Source organism: Festucalex cinctus, chromosome 18, assembly GCF_051991245.1.
Source record: "Festucalex cinctus isolate MCC-2025b chromosome 18, RoL_Fcin_1.0, whole genome shotgun sequence".
In the NCBI taxonomy this organism is placed as follows: domain Eukaryota; kingdom Metazoa; phylum Chordata; class Actinopteri; order Syngnathiformes; family Syngnathidae; genus Festucalex; species Festucalex cinctus.
The window spans coordinates 4,135,807-4,163,160 of record NC_135428.1 but is presented as its reverse complement, the minus strand read 5'-3'; the positions used below and the strand labels follow the sequence as shown (position 1 = coordinate 4,163,160).

Below are 27,354 nucleotides of genomic sequence, written 5' to 3'. Positions count from 1 at the left end.
CAAAATGATTGTGCAGCATATAATAAAAAAAAATAATGATTGTGACTCTTTCCTGCAGCACTGAGACCAAAGCACAACCACATTTGAACACACAACCACACCGTTCTTTAATTTCCAGCGAGTACCTTGTTAAACTGTGTATTTCTTTGCTAGAGATTTAAAAAAAAAAAAAAAAAAAACACTTAGACATAGGATTTAAATATCCCTGTCATGATCTTTCTGTAGTGCCATTGGCAGGCAGCTCACTCACTGTTCATTCAGTCATTGGCAGGACTACATTTCAAACAGTAAATTGATTGGTTGATTCTGTCCGGGATGGACATAAAAGTTGATGAATTGCTCATTGGGAATGAGAGGAATTGTGGCCGCGCGCTCTTCCCATCTGCAACCAGAAGAGGCGCTAAAGCCAAGAGTATAATAAGCTCTCATATCATAATTAAACGTGTCACCAGCACTGCAGTTGAGCCTTATTGACAAAGTCGGACAGAGAAAAAGGACACATTATGCAGTTCTTGTGTGTTTTAATAATTTGAAGAATCAATAATTGTTGATAACATTTGCACAGTATTCCCTTGCTCAAATGACCAGTTTTGAAGGGCCACGTGAGTGAATGACAGTGTTCCTATGGACTGCTGAGACGACAGTGGGTCTGGAGTCTGTTACTATGGCAACCAAAGTGGCTTCCACTTGAAGAGGCAGAGCACAGTGTGGAAAGAATAGAGCATCTGTATAGACAATAAAAGCACTTCCTGTCTCACACTTCATACACAACACGGCATTTATCACCGAATACGCTATCATCATGTCAACAAAGTTACACAGGAATCATATATGTACGATGTATCGCTGATCAGAAGCCGATAGCTAATGCTAATTCTATAATCTATTCCAACAGTATTCAATGCGGCTAGGCTAGCCTTTTGGCCATGACATGCTAGCAACAACATTTAACCCATGTTGGAAATCTTCGGAACACTACGCCTATATTTTTGTTTATCAGAAGCTGATGCTGCTAGCTGAAGAAGTTAATCTATGCCTCCAACAGTATTCAATGCAGCTATGCTAGCCTTTTGGTCATGACATGCTAGCAAGAACATTTAAGCCATGTTGGAAATCTTCTGAACACTATGCCTACATTTTTGTTTATCAGAAGCTGCTGCTGTTAGCTGAAGTTAATAGTATAGTATTCAATGCAGCTATGCTAACCTTTTGGCTAGACATGCTGACATGAACATCAGAGCTATGTTGGAAATCTTCTCAACGTCTAGCCTACATTTCTGTTTCTCTTTAATTGTTTAATTGACAAACGATATCAAGCTTTTTCTGGAAGGGTAAAGTGCTGAAGATTCGTAAAGTGGTGCTTCAAAACAGTTCTATAGAGGGTTGTCGTTACCCAAGATTTTGTACATATCTGCTTTGGTGCCAATTTGAATCAAAATCATGTATCGCATCTTCTCTACCAGCCCTTTTTCGCTTCCTCGATTCCATCTGAGTGAGCCTTTTGGTTTTATACACAAAATCCGATTGCATGTTCCACTCTCATGACCTGGTACCAATTCGGGAGACATTTAAATTGCCTCCCATCTACTTTAGGTCCGTTAATGAGAAAAAGACTTATTCAAACCGTCGCGATTGGATAAGAGTTTCTCAGTCCGACTCTGGCACGATAAGAGCCAAAATCTTTTAAGGCTTCCCCATCTCTTTTGATATTTTCGGGTCAGGTATTGTGTTGTGTCCAATTGTTACCAAGCGTTCCTAAATGACTGCACGTCCGACTCAGGCACAGGAAGAACTCTTTCAGTTGGATCCATTTCAAAAGTGACAGATTTCAAGGGTATATGGTGAATTGCTTGTTTCGGATCACATCCCTGATGATCGGATTAGGGGGGTTTGGGAGACAGAATTTTGACTGGCTTTAATAACATTCTTTCTCTCTTCAGATCTTAATTCTTGTTTGATTCATGCCAGTCTCTGACTAACCTCTAGAAAAAGTATTTGAATAAAACGTCGGGATTATGCAATCTCTCAATAAACGTCTTTCCATGTGTTGCTAATTTTGGTGTTCCGGTGAACTTTGCGCGGTTAAAACTTAAAGTTTTTGGCCTTCACATCTTTGATAGTAAGATGTTATCTTCTCCAGTGGAAATCCACAAAGTTTACTTTAGATGTTAGATATGTCTCTTCTAAAATCTGGGAAAAAAAAATAAAAAAATCAACTGAACATGAAAAAACGGCTACTACACAAAAAAACATCTCATCATTATTTTTTTTCCCATCTTATCTTGTGGAGAACTGATGGGGAGGTGCGTGATGATGTGTGGGAAAGTAGGATTTATTAAAAAAAAAAAAAAAAAAAGAACAATCAGGTCCAGAAACGCGCTCACTCTGCTTCTTCTCCCCCTCACCTCCTTTATTATAGATCACAAAGGTGGATCAGACTAGATGAGAGGATCATATAACCGGATTGAAACGTACGGGATCCCTCCTGGCCCGATTTAATGATGACAACCTCAGAGATTCAGATCTCATAATGGGCTGCTGCTGCTGGTGGTGGTGGTGAACTGCGGTGCAACCTCAGGCAAAGTTCTGCCTTTCTCAGCTCTCTCAAAAGGACTCAGCAATTGTATTATAGCGCAACTGATACTTTTATGCCGCCCCCTTCCCCGTTCCCCTTGCCTTCAAAGCAGCTCTTAATAAGAAATGAATGACAAATAATGAGATGTTAAGGATTGTAATGACTGTAATGCTCATTACAGCAAATGCACGTTTGGCATCTAAACAATCAGAATCGCAGAACTGGGTTCGAAGCAATCACATCTGCTCACATCAAACATTACGCACCCAAAAGGAGGAGCAAGGGGAGAGAACTGTGGGATGAGATGAGAGTGTCGAAGAAATACGGTGAAGATGTGAGCGGAGAGGTTGGGAGGAGCACTTCGCCTTTTCTTTGTCCTCTTTTATGTTGGCATAACAACACTACAGCCCACGTATTTGCACGTCTAGCAGACACTGGTTGATGCTCAAGTGCACTTAAGTCTTGTTGGCTGTAATCAAACTGGAATTGTGCATCGCATCCATCCATTTTGTCTGCTGCTTATGCTGTGCAGTCTTTACAGCGGGGAACAAACATTCAGACACACACACACACACACATGTTCACATTCAGACAAGAAACAAACAAATTGAGAAATCGTCGGCGCAAAATATTTTTGTTGGCTCACTAACATAGTATATATACACTGTTGACAAGTGTAAAAATGTTGGAGATTGATGGTTTTCTGATTTAGGTTCTGTAGCTCTGATAGCTTCCCTAATCAATATTTGGAAGTACGCTACAAGCGCAAAATGGAAGTTAAGTTATGGAATTGGAAGCAACAACAACAAAAGTAGAAGAGGCATAAAAATAAATCTATCACTACAATAATTTCGAGCAACCGCTTAAAAGTCAAGTTTTGTAAGATTTAACTTGTGTGTGGATATTCGGCGTATGTCCACGTTTTGCACAACATTAGCTTTCAAACTTGGAACAACACACCCCAAAAAGTAGGAAATTAGTTGAAAGGTGGCATGACTCCTTCTTGTGACTGCCTCCAAGTCACTCTTTGGATCATTCAGAATCTCTAGTATGTCATTAATAAACTGTTGTGTACTGTAAGGTTTGGATCCCAAATGCAGACAAATAAGATTTTCTCCATTTATTCACATCGAGAGGCAGAAACTCAGAGTCGCCGTACACAGGACAGTTGGACAATAATCCGGCAATGTACCAATGATACGAGATTTGTGGGGGTGGGGCTGATGTTGGGTCACAAACTCAACCGCGGCTCATTTTCTTTAAAAAGGAGGAGAAACCAGCGTCCTGCTTAGGGTTGCGTAGAACACAGGACATACCACTGAAAATTAGGACTGTCCTGCCTGGCCACCCTGAGCTTGCTGCAAGTAACAATTAGCTTCAACTGGGTTACAGCTGTGGCTAAACACATTGCGGAGTCGCTCCTATGTCGGAAATTATTATCACCTCCGTGGCGACCAATAAGCTACACTTCTGTTCTCACAAGTAAAAGAAACGCACAGCAACCATGCTAATTGCTAAACTAATCTAAGACTCAAAAGAAACGCAGAGCAACCATGCTAATTGCTAAGCTAATCTAAAACTCAAAAGAAACGCAGAGCAACCATGCTAATTGCTAAGCTAATCTAAGACTCAAAAGAAACAGAGCAACCATGCTAATTGCTAAAATAATCCAAGACTCAAAAGAAACAGAGCAACCATGCTAATTGCTAAGATAATCCAAGACTCAAAAGAAACAGAGCAACCATGCTAATTGCTAAGCTAATCTAAGACTCAAAAGAAACGCAGAGCAACCATGCTAATTGCTAAGCTAATCTAAGACTCAAAAGAAACAGAGCAACCATGCTAATTGCTAAGCTAATCTAAGACTCAAAAGAAACGCAGAGCAACCATGCTAATTGCTAAGCTAATCTAAGACTCAAAAGAAACAGAGCAACCATGCTAATTGCTAAGATAATCCAAGACTCAAAAGAAACAGAGCAACCATGCTAATTGCTAAGATAATCTAAGACTCAAAAGAAACGCAGAGCAACCATGCTAATTGCTAAACTAATCTAAGACTCAAAAGAAACAGAGCAACCATGCTAATTGCTAAAATAATCCAAGACTCAAAAGAAACGCAGAGCAACCATGCTTATTGCTAAGCTAATCTAAGACTCAAAAGAAACGCAGAGCAACCATGCTAATTGATAAGCTAATCTAAGACTCAAAAGAAACGCAGAGCAACCATGCTAATTGCTAAGATAATCTAAGACTCAAAAGAAACGCAGAGCAACCATGCTAATTGCTAAGCTAATCTAAGACTCAAAAGAAACGCAGAGCAACCATGCTAATTGCTAAGCTAATCTAAGACTCAAAAGAAACAGAGCAACCATGCTAATTGCTAAACTAATCTACGACTGACACGGCTAACGTTAAGTACTTGGGGTGATTGAGTCCACTTTTCATGCCTGGTGTTCTGGCTAACCCATTTAGCAGGTAGCACATTCTGAAGAGTTTCAAAAATGCTGTACAGTTAGTGCGAGGTGATGGAATTAGTACATTTTCGCTTTTTTTGACGCAGATGTTTAGGCGGCTGAACTTATAGAAGGGCACTGAAGCGGCCGGCCCCGCCTCTCCACATGTCAGAGAGTGAAGGGCTTTGCTGAAAGCTGCTCTTCAAGCCCCTCGCACCCTCAAAAGCTCGCACGGTTCGCTGTTAAATGTATGCATGATCTGCACCACCACCGGGCCCGAGTGCGCATTTCATAATTCATGCATAGTGTGCCACACCAAGTAGCAACAGCTATATGTGCTTCCTCCTATTCTGCCTCATTTCACCAGCAAAGTAAGGCCGATCCACGTTATAACACCGAACGCAGCAAACTCCCTGACTCCTACAGAATGAGTGTCAGATGTACAGTAGCTAATTTTCAACTTCTCTCATCTTGCTGGTGAACAAAATATGATCAGAACTCCGCTTTGTGGATGTTATCAAGCGGGGCACATTACCGACTCGAGCTCACAAGTTGCATCACTTTTGATGAAGAGCAGCCGCTTGCATGTGAAGGAGTTTGACCAACAAGCCTCGGGGTAGAAATGATGTAAATGGACCTAAACAAGATGATCACTTTAATTCGACATGGCGACAAACGTGTCATCATCACACAGCAGGCCGCTAATAAAAATCAATCTGAATTGACTTAAGGTTGAAAGGGATTTGAACTCGTGTTTAACCTTTAATTGCTCAACTGAATTGATTCTGAAAGGATGATTTGCAACGAGACATTCTGGGGCAGCTAATCAAAAATAATTGTTAAAAAAATAAATAAATAAATTCTAAGCAATGTTGATTTTGAAAATGATTTTGTTCTTGAAAAGCTGAGTGCCGATCAAGCATTTTTACGACGTGGCATTTGAAATGTTGCGATTATATTGAAGATTTAAAAAAAAAAAAAAAGAATAAAGATCCCAGTGTGTTAAATGTCATCCGGTATGAGACCTTTTGAACAAGCTTTTCTAAATGCAGATTCATCATGTTCATCCTCATTTTATGCTCAATGTAGGAATTTGCTGTAAAATGCCTGAGATGAACAGATTAATTATAACTTTTCATGGGCCATCACTGAAGACATGACACTGAAACTATGAAAGGAAACGTACAACTCATATAACAGTGTCAATTTAGTGTTCCCTCAAAATAACTCAAACTACTGTACAACCATTAAAGCTGCTATACGCAAAAAAATTCTATTTCAAATCGCTACTGCCACCTGTGGCCGAAAAAGGAAACTGCACACAACCTTCTTCATAACGTAAACAATGTGCACATGACAGAGGGCGGGAAATTCCAACCCAAATCCAGTCTTAAAAACTATTGGCTTGAGGCTGGCGGGAGTACTTATTATGAACAGCTAAGATGGTAATCGACTAATTAGACCTTTCAGTCATAATTGGTCAAATAAAAAGGCTATTGTAAAGATATTTTTAGGTAAATTGTTACAAAAAGAAACTTAAACATGCAGATAAAGCTCTGGCAACAAAAGTGAGAACACCCCTAAGTTAGTTTTTGCTTTGATTTGATTCATTGAACAGATAAACAAGCAAATAGCAGAAAAAACTGTAATCAAAAGAAAAAAGAAAAGAAAATCCCAATAAAATAATCAATCAGTTTAGATGTTTAAAAGGGAGTAGGAATAAGTTAGAAACCTCTCTCTCTCTCTCTCAACACAACAACAACAACGAATAAAATATGAATTACTGGCCAAAAATAATCTCTATTTATTGACAAGTGCTAGAAGAAGAAAGTCGCTCTTGCTTAACTTCCCTACTGCTCATCCTTGCCCACAACTGAGAGGAAACATTCGCAGAGAAACTCTTCCAAATATCGTCCGTAGCAACCCCTACTTTTCCGACCAAAGACCGGTTCAAAACCGCCCAAGCTGTCACTTTTATAGATATTTTGAAAGTGGAGACGCATGGGACTTGTGGATTTTATTGCGAAGCCGCACAAGCTCGCTGTGGGATTTGACGGAGGAGTCGTGCTTGGGAGCTTGGCAGCATCCCAGGAAGCTTTACAGTTTGATCTCGCAGGATTCGTGAGGAATGAAAAAGTGGAGCGGCGCAACAAGAGCAACCGACAGTCATCAGTGAGACGGAGCATCTCTAAGCAGCATCGTTTTTTTCTCTCTCCACAGAGTGTCACATCATGATGGAAAGTGGATATAGATTTACCGAATTAAAGTTGTAAATTGTTTACTATGTCATTGTAGGATGTTTTATCTGGGACAAACACACACACACACACACACACACGACTCGTATGCAACAAGCAGAGTTGGAGCTATCATTTATCTTGGAAAGCAGGGAGGACGGCTCCCTGTTAAATCAATACATAAACTACCTGCAGGATCCACAGTGAAGGCAGCCGAAGTGACAGGCTGCTTAACGAATGGAAGGTGGCCTGCCAAAGCTCGCTGACTCAGCACTTATTTGTGAGGGGAAAAAGCGCCACTGCGATGCCCTTGCGGCGCCTCCCTGCCGGCAAAGACGGCATATTGTGTCGAACAGCAAAAGGGCCGATCAGAGGTCGCCAACGTCACACCAAAACAAAGAATTTTGTCATAGTGCAATCAAAGAGTTCAATAAATTAACAACATTAATTGATTCATTTGGCTTTCTTTTAGTGCAAGCCTAACAGACATAACATTTACAGTGTATGTATATTAAATCTGATATTGTTGATTGTAATACAGATGAATTTATTGGTGACTCCCAAGTAAGTAAAAGTAAAGAAAGTAAATGATGATATGACATAGCAATCGTACGGAAGTGTGGAACTGCCTTATGTGGAGTAAACATCTGACTCTGAATGGATTTTAAAATACATTAAAACACAAATGCAAATACATTTCTATATACTTATAGGTTAAAGCTAGCACCATTTCCCCCATATAAAGTCACAAAGTATTGACTTAAGCATACACAATTACAATATAATGTTTTAGCATTTGGCCTACATTATACAAATATGTTTAAAGATAGATTAAAGAGATACTTTACTTATTTAGCCATTTTTGGCAGTCAAACGTTAATCTTTTGCCTAAAATAAATTTGATATTTTCATTACTTTTTAATGTACAATACCTTTAAAAGCACATTTTGCAAAAAAAAAACAACAACAACAAAAAAAAAAAAAAAAAAAAAAAACTTGCTGGCGACTGTGATTGGTTACCTGAGCCCTCATGATGTCATTTTCAGTCGACAGCAAGTTGCAAAATGTGTTTTTAAAAAGTACTAATTGTACGTGAAAAATAATGAAAATATCAAATTTATTATAGGCAAAATATTGTTTGACTGCCAAAAATGACTAAATAAGTAAATTTGATATTTTCATTATTTTTCATGTACAATTAATACCTTTAAAAGCACATTTTGCAACAAAAAACAAACAAACAAAAAAAACTTGCTGTCAACTGAAAATGACACCACAAGCTGTGATTGGTTACCTGAGCCCTTGTGATGTCATTTTCGGTCGACAGGAAGTTGCAAAATGTGTTTATAAAAGGTACTAATTGTACGTGAAAAATAATGAAAATATCAAATTTATTATATAGGCAAAATATTAATGTTTGACTGCCAAAAATGACTAAATAAGTAAATTTGACATTGTCATTATTTTTCCATGTACAATCAATACCTTTAATTAAAAGCACATTTTGGAAAAAAAAACAAAAAAAACCTTGCTGTCGACTGAAAATGACATCACAAGCTGTGATTGGTTACCTGAGCCCTTGTGATGTCATTTTTAGTCGACAGGAAGTTGCAAAATTTGTTTTTAAAGGTACTGTGAAAAATAATGAAAATATCAAATTTATTATAGGCAAAATATTAATGTTTGACTGCCATAACTGACTAAATGGGGGGGGGGGGGGGGGGGGCACCATCCTAGTATCCTCTAAACATTCCATGTCTGCCGGTAAACATCATCCCACTTTATACCATCAATGACTTTTGAAGGTGCACCTGGGAAATGTGCAAAGCAGGAGAAAAACAATCATACCTTACAAGTACCATCAATCTATCAGGCCACATCATAAATCCTTCTTCTGCTCAGCGGGACTGATTTGCTCTCTATTTCGCCGAGATGGATATAAAATGCAGACGACCGCCACACGGCACATTCCATCCATCATCTTGGACACGTGCTTCTCTGCACTTCCACTTTCTCACCCGTGTGTAACTTGTGCAAGCCAAAACGGCGTCGACACCTATTTGTGTTTGTTTCATCAATCAACATACTGGTCGTGAATGTTCAACTTTGACAAAATTGTTGTTTGGAATCATCCTCCAGAAAGAGAACTTGCAAAAATAGTTCCCTCCGTCTTAAATCTTAAATCCCACTTGGCATTCATATTGTCAGACTTTGTGGCCTTGGCATGAAAATGTGCTCAAGGATAAGAGCACATACGTCAAAAGCCACATTAACCAAGTGCATGCAGCACCTTTGAGAGCTTTCAGCAATGGGTTCTGCAATGAGACAATTTATGTACGAATCAAAGTAAACAGACAAACCCCAAAAAAGGCCTAATTTATATTAGGCTGAGTCTGCAGCCTTCGATATGTTAGTCCCATAAAGCCGCCATTTTTTTTTTTTTTTTTTTTTTTGCTTTGCCAGGCAACACAGCCTCACCAGCAGCAGGATGATGTGCAGCCCGCCTCAAAATCAACCATGTGAAAAACAACCCGGTGGAAGGAACGGCAGTAAAACACGACGGCTGACCTGCCAGCGGCTCTCGTTCCTTCTACGCGCTTCCTGGCGTCTTGTCGAAGCTGGGCTACGGATCAGTGAGTAAGCTAAGAACCGGGCTGCAACTGGTGGGCCTAAAAACGCTACCGGGGGAATACATTTTTGGGGGGGATCAGTTGAAACAAAGCCCAGCTCACTACCAAACATTTCATTAGTGACACTGACACAACCTATTGCAGGGTACACTCATACTAGGTTGCTATATACTGCAGATAGCTAGCTAAGCTAGCTAAGCTAGCTAAGATAGATATTAGGGGTGTCAAAATTAGTACGTTAATTTTGAATTAATTTTATTTATTTATTTTACATTTTATTGATTAATTTAAAATAATTTATTTATTATAATTTTTTTATTTTTTCTTCTTCTTTGGGAATTCCAGTCCACGTCAAAAATTTAGCAGTAATACATAAATTTAATAATAATGTTAAATATTGGCTGGGGTCGTATTTTACAATTTTTAAAATGTGCACAATTTCACAAGTTGCTTCATGTTAAAGATTAAATAGCTCTTAATATGAAAAGGCAAAATGCACTGAGCTGTTAGCAATGACTGAAAAATGCACACATATTTCTATTAGTCTAACATTTTTTTTCTACTTTTATGTGAACAAGAGTATTAAAATTTTGGGGAAAAATATTTGATTGTACATTTAGAACAGATATACAATTTGCGATTAATCGTGAGTTAACTATTGAAGTCATGCGATTAATTGGAATTAAAAATTTATATATATATATATATATATATATATATATATATATATAACGAAATTAGATTGAAATACACTTCGAAAGTTAGCCGCTTGCTGTTTTTCTCGAGTGTCCCTCGACCATTACTCCTCGTGACCTCACTAATTACCGAATCAATGGTGCCGCGGGCAGGCAGCATGCACATCGATATCTGTTTTGATTACCCGCTCGGTGGTAACGTGTCTGGTTTCGCACTTTGGGTAAAGAGCGTCGCCACTGTAGCAGAATGAGGCCGCCGGTAAAGAAAAGTCGGTCTTTGTCTCGACACGCCGGGCGGGGGACTCCCCAAGGAGAAGAGGGAAAACAACATGTGCATTCGACCCCGTAACATGATTTCCCACAGGCAGACACACTTTCATACAAATGGCTTTCACCACGGTGGTGCCCCATGAGACTTAATGGCACAGGGAGAAGGGAGACGTGTTACAGTATATTTAAGAAGCGACTCACGATAGATTCTGTTTCACAGCTGTATTTGTCACTAAGTGATAGTGTACAGCTGTCATTGCATCATTGGCCACTTCTGAACAACAAACTTCTCCATCATTCTGTTTTTATGCCACCCATCACTCCATCACATTCTCCTCACGTGTTATTGATTGATTGATAGATTTTTATTCAATTTGGGCTCGGTCAAAGACAGCCATTACAGCAGGGGTGTCAAACATGAGGCCCGCGGGCCGGATCAGGCCCGCAAAAGGGGTTTAATCCGGCCCGCGAGACAATTTTGTAAAGTGAAAAAAAAATTGTAATAATCAACCAGCCACAATCAAATATATAAATTTGTAATTTCACAAACAGTCCTCAGATGAGTAATGTAACTTATACACTAAATCGCCCTGGAAGTCATTATTTTATAATACAACTTAAAGTTATGGTTTGTTTAAAAAAAAAAAAAAAAAGTTTTTTTTTTTAAGTTTTTTTTTTTAAATCATAAACCAACAAAAATGTGGTAAATACAACACAAATTCAATTACTGGTAACACAAATACGTATGACAAAGATTAACGTCCTTATAACTTCATTAACTGCACCACACAATGCATTCTGGGAACTATATATATGCAAAATGGGTAGATTTAACACGTCCGGAACTCATACAGGCAAAGTGTTGCCGCGTTTCATTTACATTCGTGTTATTTTTTTGAAACAATAGAATTAATAAATTAATTAATACAACTAACTTTTCACAGATTATATTCCTGTCAGTGTTGTTATTATTATTACCTGTCTGTATGTATTACTGCATCGTTTGTGTGTGAATATTCATTTGTCGGTAAAATTCCTGCCATTGTCTTATGCTAATTTTTGTTAGCCGTTCAATACAATAAACTCTCTTCCAGAGTTAAAATATCGTTAATATTGCATTTGTAGCGGTAATGAAAGCAACTCGTTTTGAGTGTTAAAAAGCACAACACTAGATGGTGTAATATTTATGTATCGGCTAATTGGCCAATCAACACTCACCAGTGTTGACTAGTGTTACATTTCAAACAATCAGAGTTGATTTAACTCCATCTCAGTGTAAAAATCAAAACAAAATAAAAAGTGTAGTTTCAACTCTATTTCATGTGGAATCAAAATTGGCATTTTTGAAGTGTTACATTTAAATCTGGTTTTCCGCTGAGTACTCCATTGAGAACGAGCATGAAGCTGCCAATGTACCTAAAACGAACTACAGAAAAATAAAAAAGAGCAAATCATAGTTTGACAGGAGTAGATAATTGCCTCACGAGGCAGAAACAACCTTTCTTCTGTTAACATTTATTTTTACAAGGTTGATAAGGCCAAGACAAAAGCAGCCAGATAAAGAAATCATAAGTGAAATTCATGAAATGACGTTGCTCCCTTTTCACAAGTTGTTCTGCTTCACTGAGTGGTGAAATGACATTCCAGGTGCTTTAGTGGGGTTGGCGCACTGGAGGCGTTTCTCGAACACTACATGTCCATTACTGGCAATCCACAACAATACCAATCATCTCTTTAATTCGCTCTCTATTTTCATTTGCCCAGAGTTAAAATAAAATGTGCTTGTCTCGTGTGTCAAATAATTGTAATAAAAGCCAGTCAAATCGGTTTATTTACCCAACATTTTATGTCAAGAAAATCAAATTAAATTATATTTGTGTCACACTTTTCATACATTAAAAATGCAACACAATGTGATGTACAGAAATAAAAACAATCACTCAAAAGAAAGAACAGAAATGTCTTTTGGTGGCTGGATAATTACTATTAGATGAGATTATTGTGATTGGCGAGGTCAAGAAGCAAACCCACACGATATGCCAAGCAGCACCTGATCTTTTTTTTTTTTTTTTTTTTTAAATGACGGGAATGGCCTGCATCATGAATGCATCAGGCAACAGAAATCCAGTAAGGAGAAGGAGCCAGATGGACCGTCATTGAAAGACAGGTCTCCCGCATGGCATGACATCCCGAAAACATGCTGGTGGTTGGGATAGTTTAGACTAAAAGACAGCAAGACAGCACGGAGGTGCGAATCATGGCAGCCCGTGAACAAATATAAGATCAATAGAGGTCGGGTTCTACCATATCAGACAGGTCGCCGAGGTCCAACAAGAAATGGATGTACGGCTGTATTTCAGTGCGTAAATTTATACTCATTAATTCACCTAAAACCTAATAAAAATCTCATTACCCTTCACCTTAACCGGATACTTCAGAGTCTCGCCAGAGTCGTGAAGTTCAGAAGGTCAGGAGACCAGAGGAAAGGTCAAAGAAAAGAAAGCTGAATCAAAGTAAAATCCAGAACCAACTAAACACTTCCTGCCATCCACATGGTTACAAAATCAGAGTCTTACGCCAACCCCAGAAAGCTCTAAATTCCAACAAATTAAGGAGATCTCAAGAGACCAGAGGAAAAACTAAAGAGAGGAAGGAGGGAAGGATAGATGAGGCAGACACCAACACATCCAGTCCATCAAAGTGAAATCCAGCACCAACCAAACACCTCCTATGAGTGCTATTTCAATGACGATGGCCCACAGAGTGTACACCTGTTTACCTGTGTTGCATTCGCCTCTGTTTGCAAACGTTTGCGCTACACTTACTCAAGCAGCAGCAGCAGCTTATTAATATCTCCCTTTCAAATGCTAATACACATTCATGCATATATCATAGCTCCGGAGTCGACTTGTACGCGCTTCTTTATTTGGAAGACTTTGCGCTGAGTAGTTCAAGGCTAGGAAGGTTCAAACAGTCATCCTGTTGTCGGCCGAGAATCTGATTAAACCGTAAGAACTCGTCTCCAAACAATGTTCAGAGTCAAGGTCAGACATTTCGCACAACTATTTATTGTGCTGGTTTTTATTCGTACTGAAATGTGTTTTAGACAATATTTTGGTTTGTTTGTTTGTATGTTCATTTTAGCAGCCAGTATTTCAATTTTCTACTTAATATACACAAACGACTAGAAAAGTTCACATTCGCAAAGTCAGTGAGTTAGAACTGAATCCAAGATGACTGCAAATGGCTGCCAAGTGAACCGCTACACCATCATTTTCAGGGTTCAAGGCCTTAGTCCAATGAGTACATGAATGAAAATGGCCGCCCCTATTGAATATATGTTGCCTTACAAAAAAATAAAAAATAAAAAATAAAAAAATACTTGGTTAAGCACAAATTGATACGACTAAATGACAAACTACGGCCCGGGGGCCATTTGCGGCCCACCATCCATTTTTTTAGTGGCCCGCGACATATGCTAAAAATGGCATTTGACTCAAGTTCAAATAAAATAAAAACAAAAATGTTTGGAGATGGTCAAAGTAAGAACGGAGGGTGTCAAAAAACACAGGTGCTATTAAAGGTTATTTTAGTTCACTAAAACTAACGAAAAAACTCAAATTAAAATCTACAATTTCGTTAACGAAAATGAACTCATTGAACAATTTTCAGTGGTGAAAAGTGAATATTTTGTCAGAATTAATTTGATAAATTCATTATTTTTCATGTACAATGAATACCTTTAAAAAGTATTTTTTTTTTTCAGTAGAAGCACAGAATGTTAACAAGAGTTAATGAGATTGTGCTTGCTGTAATGTTTTATTTTATCCTCTCAATGACGTCATTGATTGATCGGCAAATTATGACATTACAGTGGATGGCAGATTTTGCTTAAAATGCAGAATATCTGCTGATCCGATCCGTGTAAACCGTAAAGTCCACTTAACTTAACATACAACCTTTTTTAGTACGCACTTGAAAAATACTTCATATACTAAAAACAAAAACTAATACTAAAAATAATACTGTAAAAACTCAAATAAAATACACGCATAAGACCAGACCTCAAGTGAGATTCGAACCCAGAACCTGAGAGGTACTGTGAGGCAAACATGCTAACATCACTGCTGCCCTATGAAATCAACACAAAATACGACACTTTTTTTTTTTTTTTTAAATTGCAACACGTGATAATGACGATGATGATGATGATGTTGGTGATAGTGTTTTGTGTTACCTGCCACGAACTGGACGGAATCTCAGCAAATTTGCCCAGCCCTCCAAAAGTGTAGCAGCGGTACATGCGGTCCAGAGATTCGGAGCAGTGCCACAGCAAGCCGAAGCTCACCGATTCCTTATTGTGATGATAATGATGATGATGGTGATGATGGTGATTGGTGGTCCTCAGCTGCTCCTTCACAATCCACGCAGGGGAGATGAAACTGAAACTGCACACGGCGACCAGGGCGGAGGAAAGGAGCACCCAAAAGCAGCCCACGCAGCTGAACATGATGGCGGCAACGTGGGGCGAAAAGCCCGTAAACACGCAAACTCCACACCCGGCTTCTTCTTCTTCTTTCTTCTTCTTCAGTCCCAGTAGGAGCAAATTCATTTGGAGCTCATCCTCAATCCACGGGAGTCCGCCGTGGAAGTCCCACACTGAGCGCGTGCGTCAACACTTTCTTGAGTGGGGATACAAACCCCCCAAAAAATGATATCAGAACAAAACAAGTCTCGTAGTTTTCAACTGAGCAGACCCACGCCGGGCGCACAAAATGTTTGTCACACCCACAAGTGGGCGCGCAGCCGCGGTGCTTCCACGCAGGTGGAGGAGCGCTCTCGTTAAGAGCCAATGACACCGCCGTCCGTGGGTCTGCCGCCTCCCGAGCGACCCTTTCTTGCTCCTCCGGCCCACGCGTGGACAAAAGTGCACTTTGCGTTTATGTCAGACTACGCCCGGACCGCGTCAATTCCACGTGGTTACAAAACAGGAGACTTCCGGCAGACAGCTTCAAAATAAAATCTTGTCTACTACTTTTTCAATTTATTTTAGACCCCCCCCCCCAAAAAAAAATACACTCCTTCATTTCCTGTCTTTCATGAGTGGACAAGCTGATTAATCCAGGTGTGTCTGATCTCAGTAACTACAACGACATTGGCCAGACACACCTGGATTAATCAGTTTGTCCACTCATGAAAGACAGGAAACAAAGGTGTGGCATTCAGTTCAGGAAGTAGTCGAGCTGTGCAAAGAGCCCATACAGTGCATTTATTTAATCAATCTATCCGTTTTCAATACCGCTTATCCTTTTCAGGACTGGACCATAATGAGTGATTATTATTATTATTGTTGCAAATGCTAATAATGAAGGTTGACGAATATTTTGGCCCTTTTTAATTATTTGGGGCACTAACAATAGATTTTTCTTAGAAGAAAATTCCCGTTTCTGGTATGAACTTGCACTGTCTATTTAAGACTGACAGCAGGTGTTTCGATAAAAAATAAATAAATAAATAAATAATAATGTAACAAACACGAGAAAATAGCTCTCCGCCTTAAAATATACAAATTGCACTGGGGGAAAAAAAAAAAAAAAAAAAAAAAAAAGATATGTGTTGTTTGCTTTAATGACCTTTTCCGCAGCACTCATCTCGTTAGGCAAAGTAGCAGAATTCGTTGTTAGTGGTACGGCATCGTCAGAAATCGTCAATGGATTTGCTTAGTCATTTACAAAGTGGTCAACACTGCCCCCGCCTGGACAACTGCTGAATAGTATAGGTCAGTAGTAATATGTTATGTGAAATGAACAGAGACAAATCATTTGATCTTGTATGTATTTAAATCAAACACAAGTTAAATAGATTTAGATTAGGTGCACATACATATCCAAAAACATTTAGAGGTACATGGTACCAAAACTCCTTCCTTCTTATCCACACCTCAGTAAGGCTCAAAAGAAACCAAAAAAAAACTGGTTAATTCATTTAGCACATTTCCAGTTGTTTCTGAGATGCATACAAAAAAAAACAAACAAAAAAAACAGCGGCCACCATTTAAAAAAAATGACTGACATTTATATATGGGATAAACCAGTCTACATTATACATATGTATAGCTATATATACCATTTAGAACATGGAGTTTTCCAACACAAGTGGAGCATTTAAATTCATTACAGAGTTCTTTTATTCTACGCTCTGAAAGGTGCCAAAAGGTTTTAACACAAGAGGTATCGGGTCTTCCTCTAGCTCATTGTCATTTGCAGATCCTCTCCAAAATTCCATCGTACATAATTCACCATTTTGGACAAGCAGGAAAGGGAGCGAGTGCATATGTAAAAGGGGTAACGCTCCAAAATCTTATTTTTATTTTTTTTATTGTATTTTTTTAAGAAAAAATGTCTTCTAAAAACAAGGAATGGTCATAAAAAAAAAAAAGGCATGGGGAGGTGCGTCGTGAGGAAACGAGCGTAATTCAGTCATCCTCCGGAGGTCCGAGACGAGACAACACGACGAGCACGCAACAGGTTTGGTTGTAGTCCTGACGGACACGCTTGGTCTTTTTTTTTTTTTTTTTTTTTGTGCGAGGTTGCTTTCAGAAGCGGCCCGGATTTGAAAGAGTCCCCGTCATGTGATGCAAGGGCTTGGCTTCACTTCAACTGACCATTGCGCACCTTCATAGTGTTACGGAGTTGGAACAATGAGGTACAGTACGTTCAGCTTGTTGTCGGGTAGAAGCCATGTGTAAATAGTCAAGCCAGCATTTGCCTTCTTAGGGTCATAACTGCATGGAGACAAAAACAAATTGATTTCTCATGCAACTATCATGGAAGTTTATGAGTGAGATTATTTTTAACATACCTTGGTGGACTTGACAGGACTGTCATGGTTTGACTGCACAACATCGTTGACGATCATTTTCGCAATCTGCCAGGCCATTTCCTCCTGAGCCTTCAATCAACATTTTTTTTTTTTTTTTTTAAGAACTTCTGTTCTACTCCTCATGAAATGCTTTGTCACAAATATGACATTGAGTACGCTTTGTTGCGGTCTCACCTCATTTGAGTTGCCTTGCACCCATTTCTTCATGGCTTGTGAAAACATGAAGCCTACATAGGAACAAAAGCAGGAGTTCGACAAGTAACGTCGCTGTGTGCGCAAAATGGCGGAGCTTTAACACAAGTTTTCCCTGCAATGCAAGACGCCTTGCGCATGTTGGAGGAAAGTGCCAAAGAGTTCATCGTACCTTTGGATTTCTTCACGTCTGGTTCTGGTTCTGCCTCCCTGATGAATTGGCCCAACTCGTTCACCCTCCCGAATGTCATCTTTCTGTCGAGAAAATAAATCAATAAAACACAAGAAAAGATGACAACATTTGGATGTTGGATTTAAAGGACAGATCCAGTTATTGTAAAGAAACTAGAATAAACTACAAATTAAAAATGCCTTTTAACCTGTTTGACCCAAAATCAGGTTCAGACGTCCATTATAACGCTAAGCCAAACTTTTCAGCATATCTATAGAATTATTTACATAAAATATTGATAGTTTTGAAATTTTGTGGTTTCACTTTTCATTAAAAAATTTCTTAGTGAAATGGCGGCATTGCTTGAGCTTTACTGGAAATATGCCGTAGCAAAAGTAGATCAGCAATGTGTGCACTAATAATCACAATATTCGAGCGACACCACTCACCCAGCGTACGGCCTCTGGTACAAAGATTCGGGGTCAAGACTGGCGACGTCCACCGTTATGGCCTCATCGAAGTTTTTCAAGATCTTTATCGCTGCCTTTTTGGCACCAGACTGTCATGAAAATGCCATGTTCAAAATACGTTTACAAGCAACGTTGGATTCATCTCTCCTGAAACGCTTACAACTCTTTGGCATTAACAAAGACCGTACAAATTTTAAATGTCACGTCGGAAGTGCTCGAGGACATGAGTGAGGGTCGGGGGGGGGGGGGGTCACCTGCACCAGAGAGGCCTCGCTGGCGCTTGAACTTGAGCGCTCGTTTTCCGCCGGCCCGCCCTGACCCGGAGTGTTGACGTTCACAAACTCGTCCGCCCGCACCGAATTGAGGAGGTCGCTCAGATATTTGTAGTAAAGGTTACTCGACAGGAAGCCTGGCATGTACACCTGAACACAACAACATTTTTTTTTTTTTTTTTAACTATTTATGTTTGTTTATAGCTTGTGCCCAGACATTTCATAGATAGTGAAAGTATACAAGGAGCCATATTAATAACATAGCTGACTTGGCCTGTACCTTCTCCATGGTGGTCCAGGCTTGTCTAAGTGGAGTGGTAAAACATTCGGGAAGAGGCCCCCCCTCCCGGCAGATGTTCGACTCGATCTCCATGCGTACCGAGTCGCCAAATCCCAGAGGGTTCGTAGCTTGGAGTGAGAAATATCTAAGAAATGAACAACATGATTTCCCGTTTGAGTTGGAAAAAAACAAAACAAAGCAAACACATCCAACTTTTAGTCTGTGCGTATGTGAAATTGCTTTAACCGTTTGTGTCCTTTTTGACCAACGCTTGGCTATTTTGCATATTACTCTTTATATTTTAAATATTGTAAAAAAAATTCACTTGTGGATCTGAAATTTCACTCATATTGGCCCAACATGTTGAAGTTCAAAAGGGCACCATCCATCATTTACAAATCACTATTGTCATTATTATATGTGGGATACAAGTTTTTATAGTACACATGTTGAATTTGGGGGCGGCACGGTGGGCGAGTGGTTAGCACGTCCGCCTCCCAGTTCTGAGGACTTGGGTTCGAGTCCAGGCTCTGGCCTTCCTGGGTGGAGTTTGCATGTTCTCCCCGTGCCCCCGTGGGTCTTCTCCGGGTACTCCGGTCTCCTCCCACATTCCAAAGACATGCATGGTAGGTTGATTGGGCGCTCTGAATTGTCCCTAGGTGTGCTTGTGAGTGTGGATGGTTGTTCGTCTCTGTGTGCCCTGCGATTGGCTGGCAACCAGTCCAGGGTGTCCCCTGCCTACTGCCCAGAGCCAGCTGAGATAGGCGCCAGCACCCCCCGCGACCCTTGTGAGGAATAAGCGGTCAAGAAAATGGATGGATGGATGTTGAATTTGACTAAGTGTTGGCTCCACTGACTCCAATTATGAATAATAATTTTTCATGTTTTTTTTTCATGCACCTGATGTTATAGTGCATTTCCCATGATTACCCAATTCATCCCTTCAGTGGGGCAACATTAGAAAAAACATTTTTTTTTTACTTGAGTCATAAAATCCATAATACACCAGGTGGTGCTAGAGAGCTAATTAGCATTTTTGGTTTAGCTGACTCATGTGCTTCCTATGTCGACCTTCCTAAAACGACACCTACTTGTCATAAAGGATCATGGCGTCATTTTGGGCCTCCTGGCCATCATACTGGCCTTTCTTCGCTGCCAGTTGGTTTTGGAAGTTGTCGGCCGCCAGCCAGAACTGCAGTACATTCATCGCCTCCTCTTTTTCCATGTACTGCAAAGTTAGAAGGAAAAAAAACCACAGGAGCGCCCTTGCTTCATAACAAGGATTGTTTGTTTATGCAGAGCTGACTTTTGTGTCATCTAAATATTACAAGATTCTAAAAAGCATCCAGGAGAGGTTTTTGTGTATTCATTGCCCATAACTCACTGCCAGGTCAGGAAAAAAAAAAAAAAAAAGAATCTTTGACGTCGAAAGCCGTCTATAGCAGAGAATGTGTTAATTGGCGCTATACTAAATAATTCTTAGGGGAAGTCAACACAAAAATCTTCCTTACAATATGTTCTAAGCGCCCTCACGAATCAACACTCCTGATTATTATTGTGTTTGTGGAATATGAATGAACCAATCCACCCGTTTACATCCATCTCAGGGGTGCAGCCATTTTGCAACTTGCTGTCACCTGAAAATGACATCACTGGTGCTCAAGGATAACAACCAATCACGGTTCAGCTTGCAAACATCACATGAATCAAACTCAGGCAAATAGGTGAACCGTGATTGGCTGTTACCTCAGCCTGGAGCGACTGTGATGTCATTTCCAGTCGACAACAAGCAGTAAAATGGCCGCCTCCTGAGAAATTGAAAAAATGGGTGGATTTTGCTGCTGAATTCATATTCCACAAATGCTATAATAATTAGAATGATGCGTTCAGACTTGTGGGGGTGCATAGAACATATTAATGTAAAGAACCTTTTTGGGTTCACTTCTTCTTTAAGAGCGTGGTAATAATAAATATGATTGGACAGTTGTGCACAAGGTACTAAATACACAGTTATCTTCAATTTGAAAGATGTACTAAGTAGATGTCTACATACAGCATTTAGTGACTGAATCAGCACTCTGCGCTTACTGATGGTCTGTCAGTATGTTTTGTTACGCAAAAAAAAAAAGGAAACCAGGAAGTGATGCAATGTATTTTGCAAGACAAGATTTGTTATCACCAAGATGAAGTCAGTGAAACAAGAAATTCAGAGAAGTTTGTACAATTTTTTTTGTCTGGTTGTCAAAAGTGATTACTGTTTATGTTTTTTTTGTCCCCCCCCCCAACCAACATTGACCAGTATTGCTATAGCTGTCCTGATTTCTCCAGTACATAACTATACACACAAATTAAAACAGATGAACAATAACTGCATTATATCAGTTTTTATGAGTTGTACTGATATTTTGAATACAAATTTAAGATCGACGACTCAGAGAACTTCAATTCTTATTGTGAGTGTACAAATGTAAATTTCTCACTCATGCCTCCTTTCGGGCCGACTCACCTCCGAGAAGTAGAAGAGAGCCGACTCGCAGAACAAGATGTCAGCCAGGAACACCGAGCCGCTCGTCAACACTTCAATCTGGTATTTACAGAAATGATGACTCCGCAGGAATTCAATAAAGTATCTAGGAACGCATTTAGAGAAATGGCTTCAACGCTAATCCAGCACACCAAACTATAACCAAGGCTGTGTGACGATTAACTTACTGCTGCTCTAAGATGGTGAAGACGACTGACTGTGCGATGACGAAGCAATTTGGGTCCACCATGCCATCCTCACCGCAAATCTTTGCTAAACATACAAAAAGACAGGAACGGACTTATAAGTCGTCTTGGCTAACTCAGAAGGACGAAGTCCATCTTACCAACGATATCATTTCGGATCTGTTCTGTGATCGGGATGGGCCTCGCAGCATCCGGAGAGACGTACTTGGTGAAGATTGTAACAGCATCTTTTTCAATACCTAAAACAACACTAGCATTAGTTTGGATATTAGGGGATGTTACGAGAATGGCAATATTTTGATTGGTGGTAGACCGATATGGTTTTTTCAAGGCCGGTACCGATTATTGGTAGTCAAGGAGGCCGATAACCGATATTTCAAGCCAATATTCATTTGCAGTTAAATGGGGGAAAAAACTTTCTTTTAAACTATATTGACAGATTTGTTTAAAAAAAATTTATATAACAAAAATTGCAGGTGTTAAGCTAAATTTTTTATATATATATATATATATATATATATATATATATATATATTAGGGGTGTTAAAAAAATCGATTCGGCGATATATCGCGATACTACATCGCGCGATTCTCGAATCGATTCAATAATCGGCAGAATCGATTTTTTTTTTTTTTTTTTTTTTTTTTTAGGATTCACACCTTGAGCATGGAAGAATGTTATATGAACGGCACATTAAGCCTTAATATTTTTATTTTAATGCTGTTCAAATGTGAAACAGATTGCAAACTGTTTGTGTACAGTGGCTCACGGTTATAAGCCTCAAGTTTTAGATAAATATATTCATACAAATCTTACAGTGTACATGTACAAATTTACTGATAGTATTTTCTAAATTTGAATGGAAAAAAATCGCAACAATCGACTTATAAATTCGTATCGGGATTAATCGGTATCGAATCGTGACCATTCGTATCGGGATTAATCGGCATCGAATCGAATCGTGACCTGTGAATCGTGATACGAATCGAATCGTCAGGTACTAGGCAATTGACACCCCTAATAAATATATATATATATATATATATATATATATCATATCGGGAGCTTCATATTATGATAAAATCATATTGTGATGTTTGGATATCATTACACCCCAATTGTTTTTTTTTGGGTTTTTTTAAAAAAAAGAAAATGTCTATAAAGTCACCAAAAATCTAACAAGCAGTGAGCACTAGATCAAATATGAATCTGATTAACAGCTTGAGCAAGGCAGCCGGAAGAAAGCTCCATGCGGGATCTGGCAGCTCACCACCAAAATCTCAAAGATGGACGGACAGGAATGCAATCAGGAGCTAAGCTGCCTTACTTCTCATGAGTTTGTCCGACAGATCTCGCAGGCTGACGTTTGACTGCACTTTGGAAGGTGTCCCCGTCCTGGATGATGGCGCGTCGGCCAGCAGGTCCGCGACCGTGCCGGACGGGGCCTGCTGCGCCGTGACTCCTGCGCTGTTCCAGTCCAGGGCGTGGGAATTATGCTGGGGCGGCTCCGGCCCCTCGGAGCCGGCGACGGGTTCGGCCAGGGAGCTGTGTTTGACAGAGTTGAGGTTGTGCGCTCGCACCCGCGACCAGCTGGCGGAGCGGAACCGCTCAGCCTCCAGCCAGAAGCCAACCAGGTGGTCCGCACCCTGACGCTCCATAAAACGCATGTAATGGGGGATGGCCACGTTGTCCCGAAGCACTTGGTCCACCGTTTTGGACAGTCGAGAGCGCGTCTCCTGGGGCTGATAGTTCACACTGGAATGACCTACAACACACAGGAAGAGGAAGGCACAGATGGAGATTATATACAACTTCAAAAGGCATAATTTGACAAGAAATAATTGCAAACACGAGTATAAATATTAGGTATCCATATCAGGCCCATCATTTTTCAGCGCCGATACCAATTATTAATAGTCAGGAAGACCGACAACCGATGTTTGAAGCCGATAATCATTTTCATTAAAGGAAAATGTTGGAGCCAAAAAAAAATCTTAACTTTGACAAATTGTTTTCAAGCATATGTTTGCATGTTTTTTTTTTTAAATCTTAAAAAAAGTTCAGGGTCCCCCTAGTGTCATCATCAAGTTTTAAAAACTTAAATGAAAATGTTTCTATAGAAAATAAATTTTCCAAAATTTCAACATATCTGAATTGTTGAGCTTTAAGTTTTTAAGTTTTACTTATCTTAGTATTCATTTCAAACAAAAACAGAACCTGCATCTCATGTAAAGTGAACTGAAAATATAAATAAATACTCCACTTAAAGTTAATAAACTTTTAAATTGATCTATTACCAGCCATATGATTTTTCAAACGATCAATGTCCATTCATCAAGCACTCAACAACGGCTATTTTTCATGCAGCCTTTTGTTGCATGGGCTGTGGTACAGGTTCTTCCACCTCTGTGTTGCTACCTGGTGGTACAGTTCCTGTCACCCAGCACGACTTCCGTACTAGCCATTCACAACCTCACGTAAAGTAGCAGATCAATCCGTGCAGTTTTTCATCTTTTTTTTTTTTTTTTGTCGGCCTCTCATAAGAACTCAGTATAAAGATTATCATCCATAAGAGTTAGGAACAGTGCAATAATTGAGGGTCCGTACCGAGATCGCCAAAGTGCGCAGCTTCCATGTGGCTGGGCTGCTTCTTGAGGATGGCCGTGCGACCTCGGGCGAAAGAGTCCATGTTGGCAGAGATGGCGTTGATGGCCACATGGCTGGGCCCCGCAGCTTCCTGGATGGCATGGTTCTTCAATGCTAGCGATGGAGACTGGCGGCTGACTAGACCTACGAAGGGGGAAAGCGCAGTTAGTTCTTAGTGGGGCGGAGCATATGACACCAGGCTGATGTTTTGTAGATGGTAAACAACAGTTTTCAACTAGCAAAGAGTTTGCAACTGCAGCTTGTTTTCATATATTTCTAATCAACAACTCCATTGTTTACCCTCACTGACTTAACAATCAACTCACCTCTGTTGGGATTTGTGTCGGTCACTCTCTCAGGTTCTTTGCTTTTGGCTTCAGGCAGACAGACAAAAAAAAAAAAAAGTGGAGTCATTGTGTCTTCAGAAAGAATAACAAAAAGGTGACTTGCTCAAAGTTCCAACAGGAAAGTCAAATATGGTGAGGAATGCAAACAAATAATTTACTGTGTGTGGAGCAATAAAACTGGTACACTGTCGGTGAAAGACCTCTCAGTCCTGCTCACTCTGGCCTCTCACACATCATCACTGAGAGGCGTTAGAATGAGTGCACCATGGCAGGCATGTACATGCTAGTGAAGTTAAGCCTTTTGCTTGACTTTTTTTCCCCCCTTTGTGGCCATCAAAGCCTATTTTTTTCCCGGAAAATAGTCCAATTTTACGTGAATTTGCCTAGTTTGGAGTGTGAAGAAAACAAGTGTTCTGTTCTCTACATACTATCTAGTTTGACGTTGGAGTTGCTCTATTTCTTACAACCAATGCATTTGCCCAAACTAACGCGGCACACAACAAGTTCAAACACTCTTAATTGTACATTCAAATAACATCCCCAAGAAAACACCTACTTCCTAAAAGCCACTGCAGTCACCACATAACAGAGATCTTTTTTTTTTTCTTATTTCCTCTTATGGCACACCTGCTAAGTCAGCTGCTTTACATTACTGTAGCCAATGGGGAAAATGTTTCCTCTCGACATTGGAGAGTGATTTCCTGAATAAACACTAGATTAATACAGTTTTGGGATGATGCTGTCTCCTCCCAATTTGAATAAATCTTAGCAATAACCTACCTTACCTGAGACGTAAGACGAGTGGAAAATACGATACATATTTGATTTGATGACTGAGGATTTTCAGTCAGAGTACAGTTATTTACTTATGTCACGCTTTTTAATTTGTCTTCACAGTACCGTAAACTGTTTTTTTGGGTGGGGGAAAAAGAGATAACCAAGATGTACCTGTAGTTAATGTGACATAATAGGGAAATTAACTGTCAAAGCTCACCTTTATGTGTACGGATAAAGACGCAGGTGTTGCTTAAGTAGAATATTAACCATGTTTTTGTTAACATTGGCTTTTTCTCTGTATTTTATTTCCTGGTGGCTCCGTACAGTAGCTACATTATATCAGGCAGCGATGAAGATGATGCTACTCGGAAGCTAACCATTTAAACACTACTACGTGAGCCGCACTGCAGGCATTCACCGAACCAACAGCCTATTAACTTAAAAAAAATAACAGTCACATTTAAATTAACACGAGATATAAGTTTGTGGATCTTTTGCTCTCCGGCTGTCATTTCCAAATAGCTCGCTAGGTCGTTTCAGCTGAGAGCTTCCTCACCTTTCCGCTTGAAAAACGACATGACGGGTTCACTCAGAACGGCTCCTCAGCTCATTGACACCATCCCGTGGGTTGACAGCTCCCTTCATTCAAATATATCCGCACTGTACACTCAACACATGGAAACGGTGTGCGAGTGTACACCCGGTGAACGCTGTCAAATTCCGATTTTCGCCAAAGCCACAGCCAGCTCGGCGGCCATGTTGTCAATAAACCTCCAACTTCCGGGCTTCTGGTACACGAGCATTGTGGGAAATGAAGTCAGAAGAGGAAAACGTTTGTATAGCTCTACTAGTAGTTCAAGAAAAAAAAAATGCATTTTAGAATTGGCCTATAAAATCATCCATCCATCCATTTTCCGAACTACAGTACACATTATCCACAACTTATATATGAATAAAACATTTCATCATTTAAAGTCGGAAGGCTACACTCGACTGGATTTTTTTTTTTTTTTTTGCTGTTGTTGGCCACTAGAGGTCTCCATTGACCATCAGAACGCATCGGTGCACTGTACTAGACACTGTAGAAGGGCACCATCTGGTGGCTAAATCATTGATGTGTTATCTATTGCAGTTTTATATGCCTTACTTCCACTAAAGCTAAAGGTTTTTATCCGAGTCATGAAATTGAGACTTGATGGTCGAGTTTGATCAGCAGAGGGCGATATTGGTGTAGATTAAAGAAAAATATATTGTAACGTTGTCGGCAATTTGGTCTAGAAGAAGCTACTTTTGTTGTTTTTTAAAACATCAATATCAGATTTTTAAATTGGTAGTAGTACATGGTTCAGTTTGTATTATTGACACGCTATAATGGAGGAATGATGGATGTTCAGGAGACACATTTTTGTTAGTGATTTGCAAAATATTGGCAAATAAAGGAAAACTAAAGGATGGTTTTGAACTCATTATGCAAAGTAACTTTAAAATGGTTCTATACTGTTTGCACGTGTGGAATAGTTTTCCATTTTAGTGCCAAACTGGTGCGGTTTGTTGTGTTGTTTTCTGTCATCCTTAACCTCACCTATGCGAGGTGAATAATAGCTAAGGTGTCGCCCGCCTCTCAACCAGGACTCGTCACAAATTAGTGACAGGATGTCCTGTTATTTGTTCCCCCCCCCCCCCATGTTTGGAATGCATGGCTTCATTTGTAAATAACTGTAAATC

General features: G+C 39.7%; 2 protein-coding genes across 3 annotated transcripts in view; both read right to left on the bottom strand.

Moving 5' to 3' along the window:
• Window positions 1-15,884, bottom strand: part of lhfpl7 (LHFPL tetraspan subfamily member 7) — a 73,949-nt gene extending 58,065 nt beyond the window's left edge. For both annotated transcript variants that reach the window (XM_077505039.1, XM_077505040.1), the window contains exon 1: window positions 15,098-15,884. In XM_077505039.1, the coding sequence (XP_077361165.1) occupies window positions 15,098-15,472 (375 nt within the window). In that variant the 5' untranslated portion in view covers window positions 15,473-15,884. The remainder of the gene's footprint in view (window positions 1-15,097) is intronic.
• Window positions 15,885-16,678: 794 nt separating this feature from the next.
• Window positions 16,679-26,409, bottom strand: akap10 (A kinase (PRKA) anchor protein 10). Its single transcript, XM_077505527.1, has 15 exons — window positions 26,186-26,409; window positions 24,832-24,879; window positions 24,467-24,649; window positions 23,187-23,624; window positions 21,999-22,097; window positions 21,841-21,925; window positions 21,635-21,758; window positions 20,220-20,356; window positions 19,129-19,273; window positions 18,831-18,998; window positions 18,556-18,665; window positions 18,107-18,189; window positions 17,917-17,969; window positions 17,722-17,811; window positions 16,679-17,644 (listed from the first exon to the last, which is right to left on the bottom strand). Exons 1-15 carry the CDS (start codon window positions 26,205-26,207, stop codon window positions 17,639-17,641), a joined length of 1,791 nt encoding a protein of 596 aa, XP_077361653.1. The 5' UTR covers window positions 26,208-26,409; the 3' UTR covers window positions 16,679-17,638.
• Window positions 26,410-27,354: the final 945 nt, after the last annotated feature.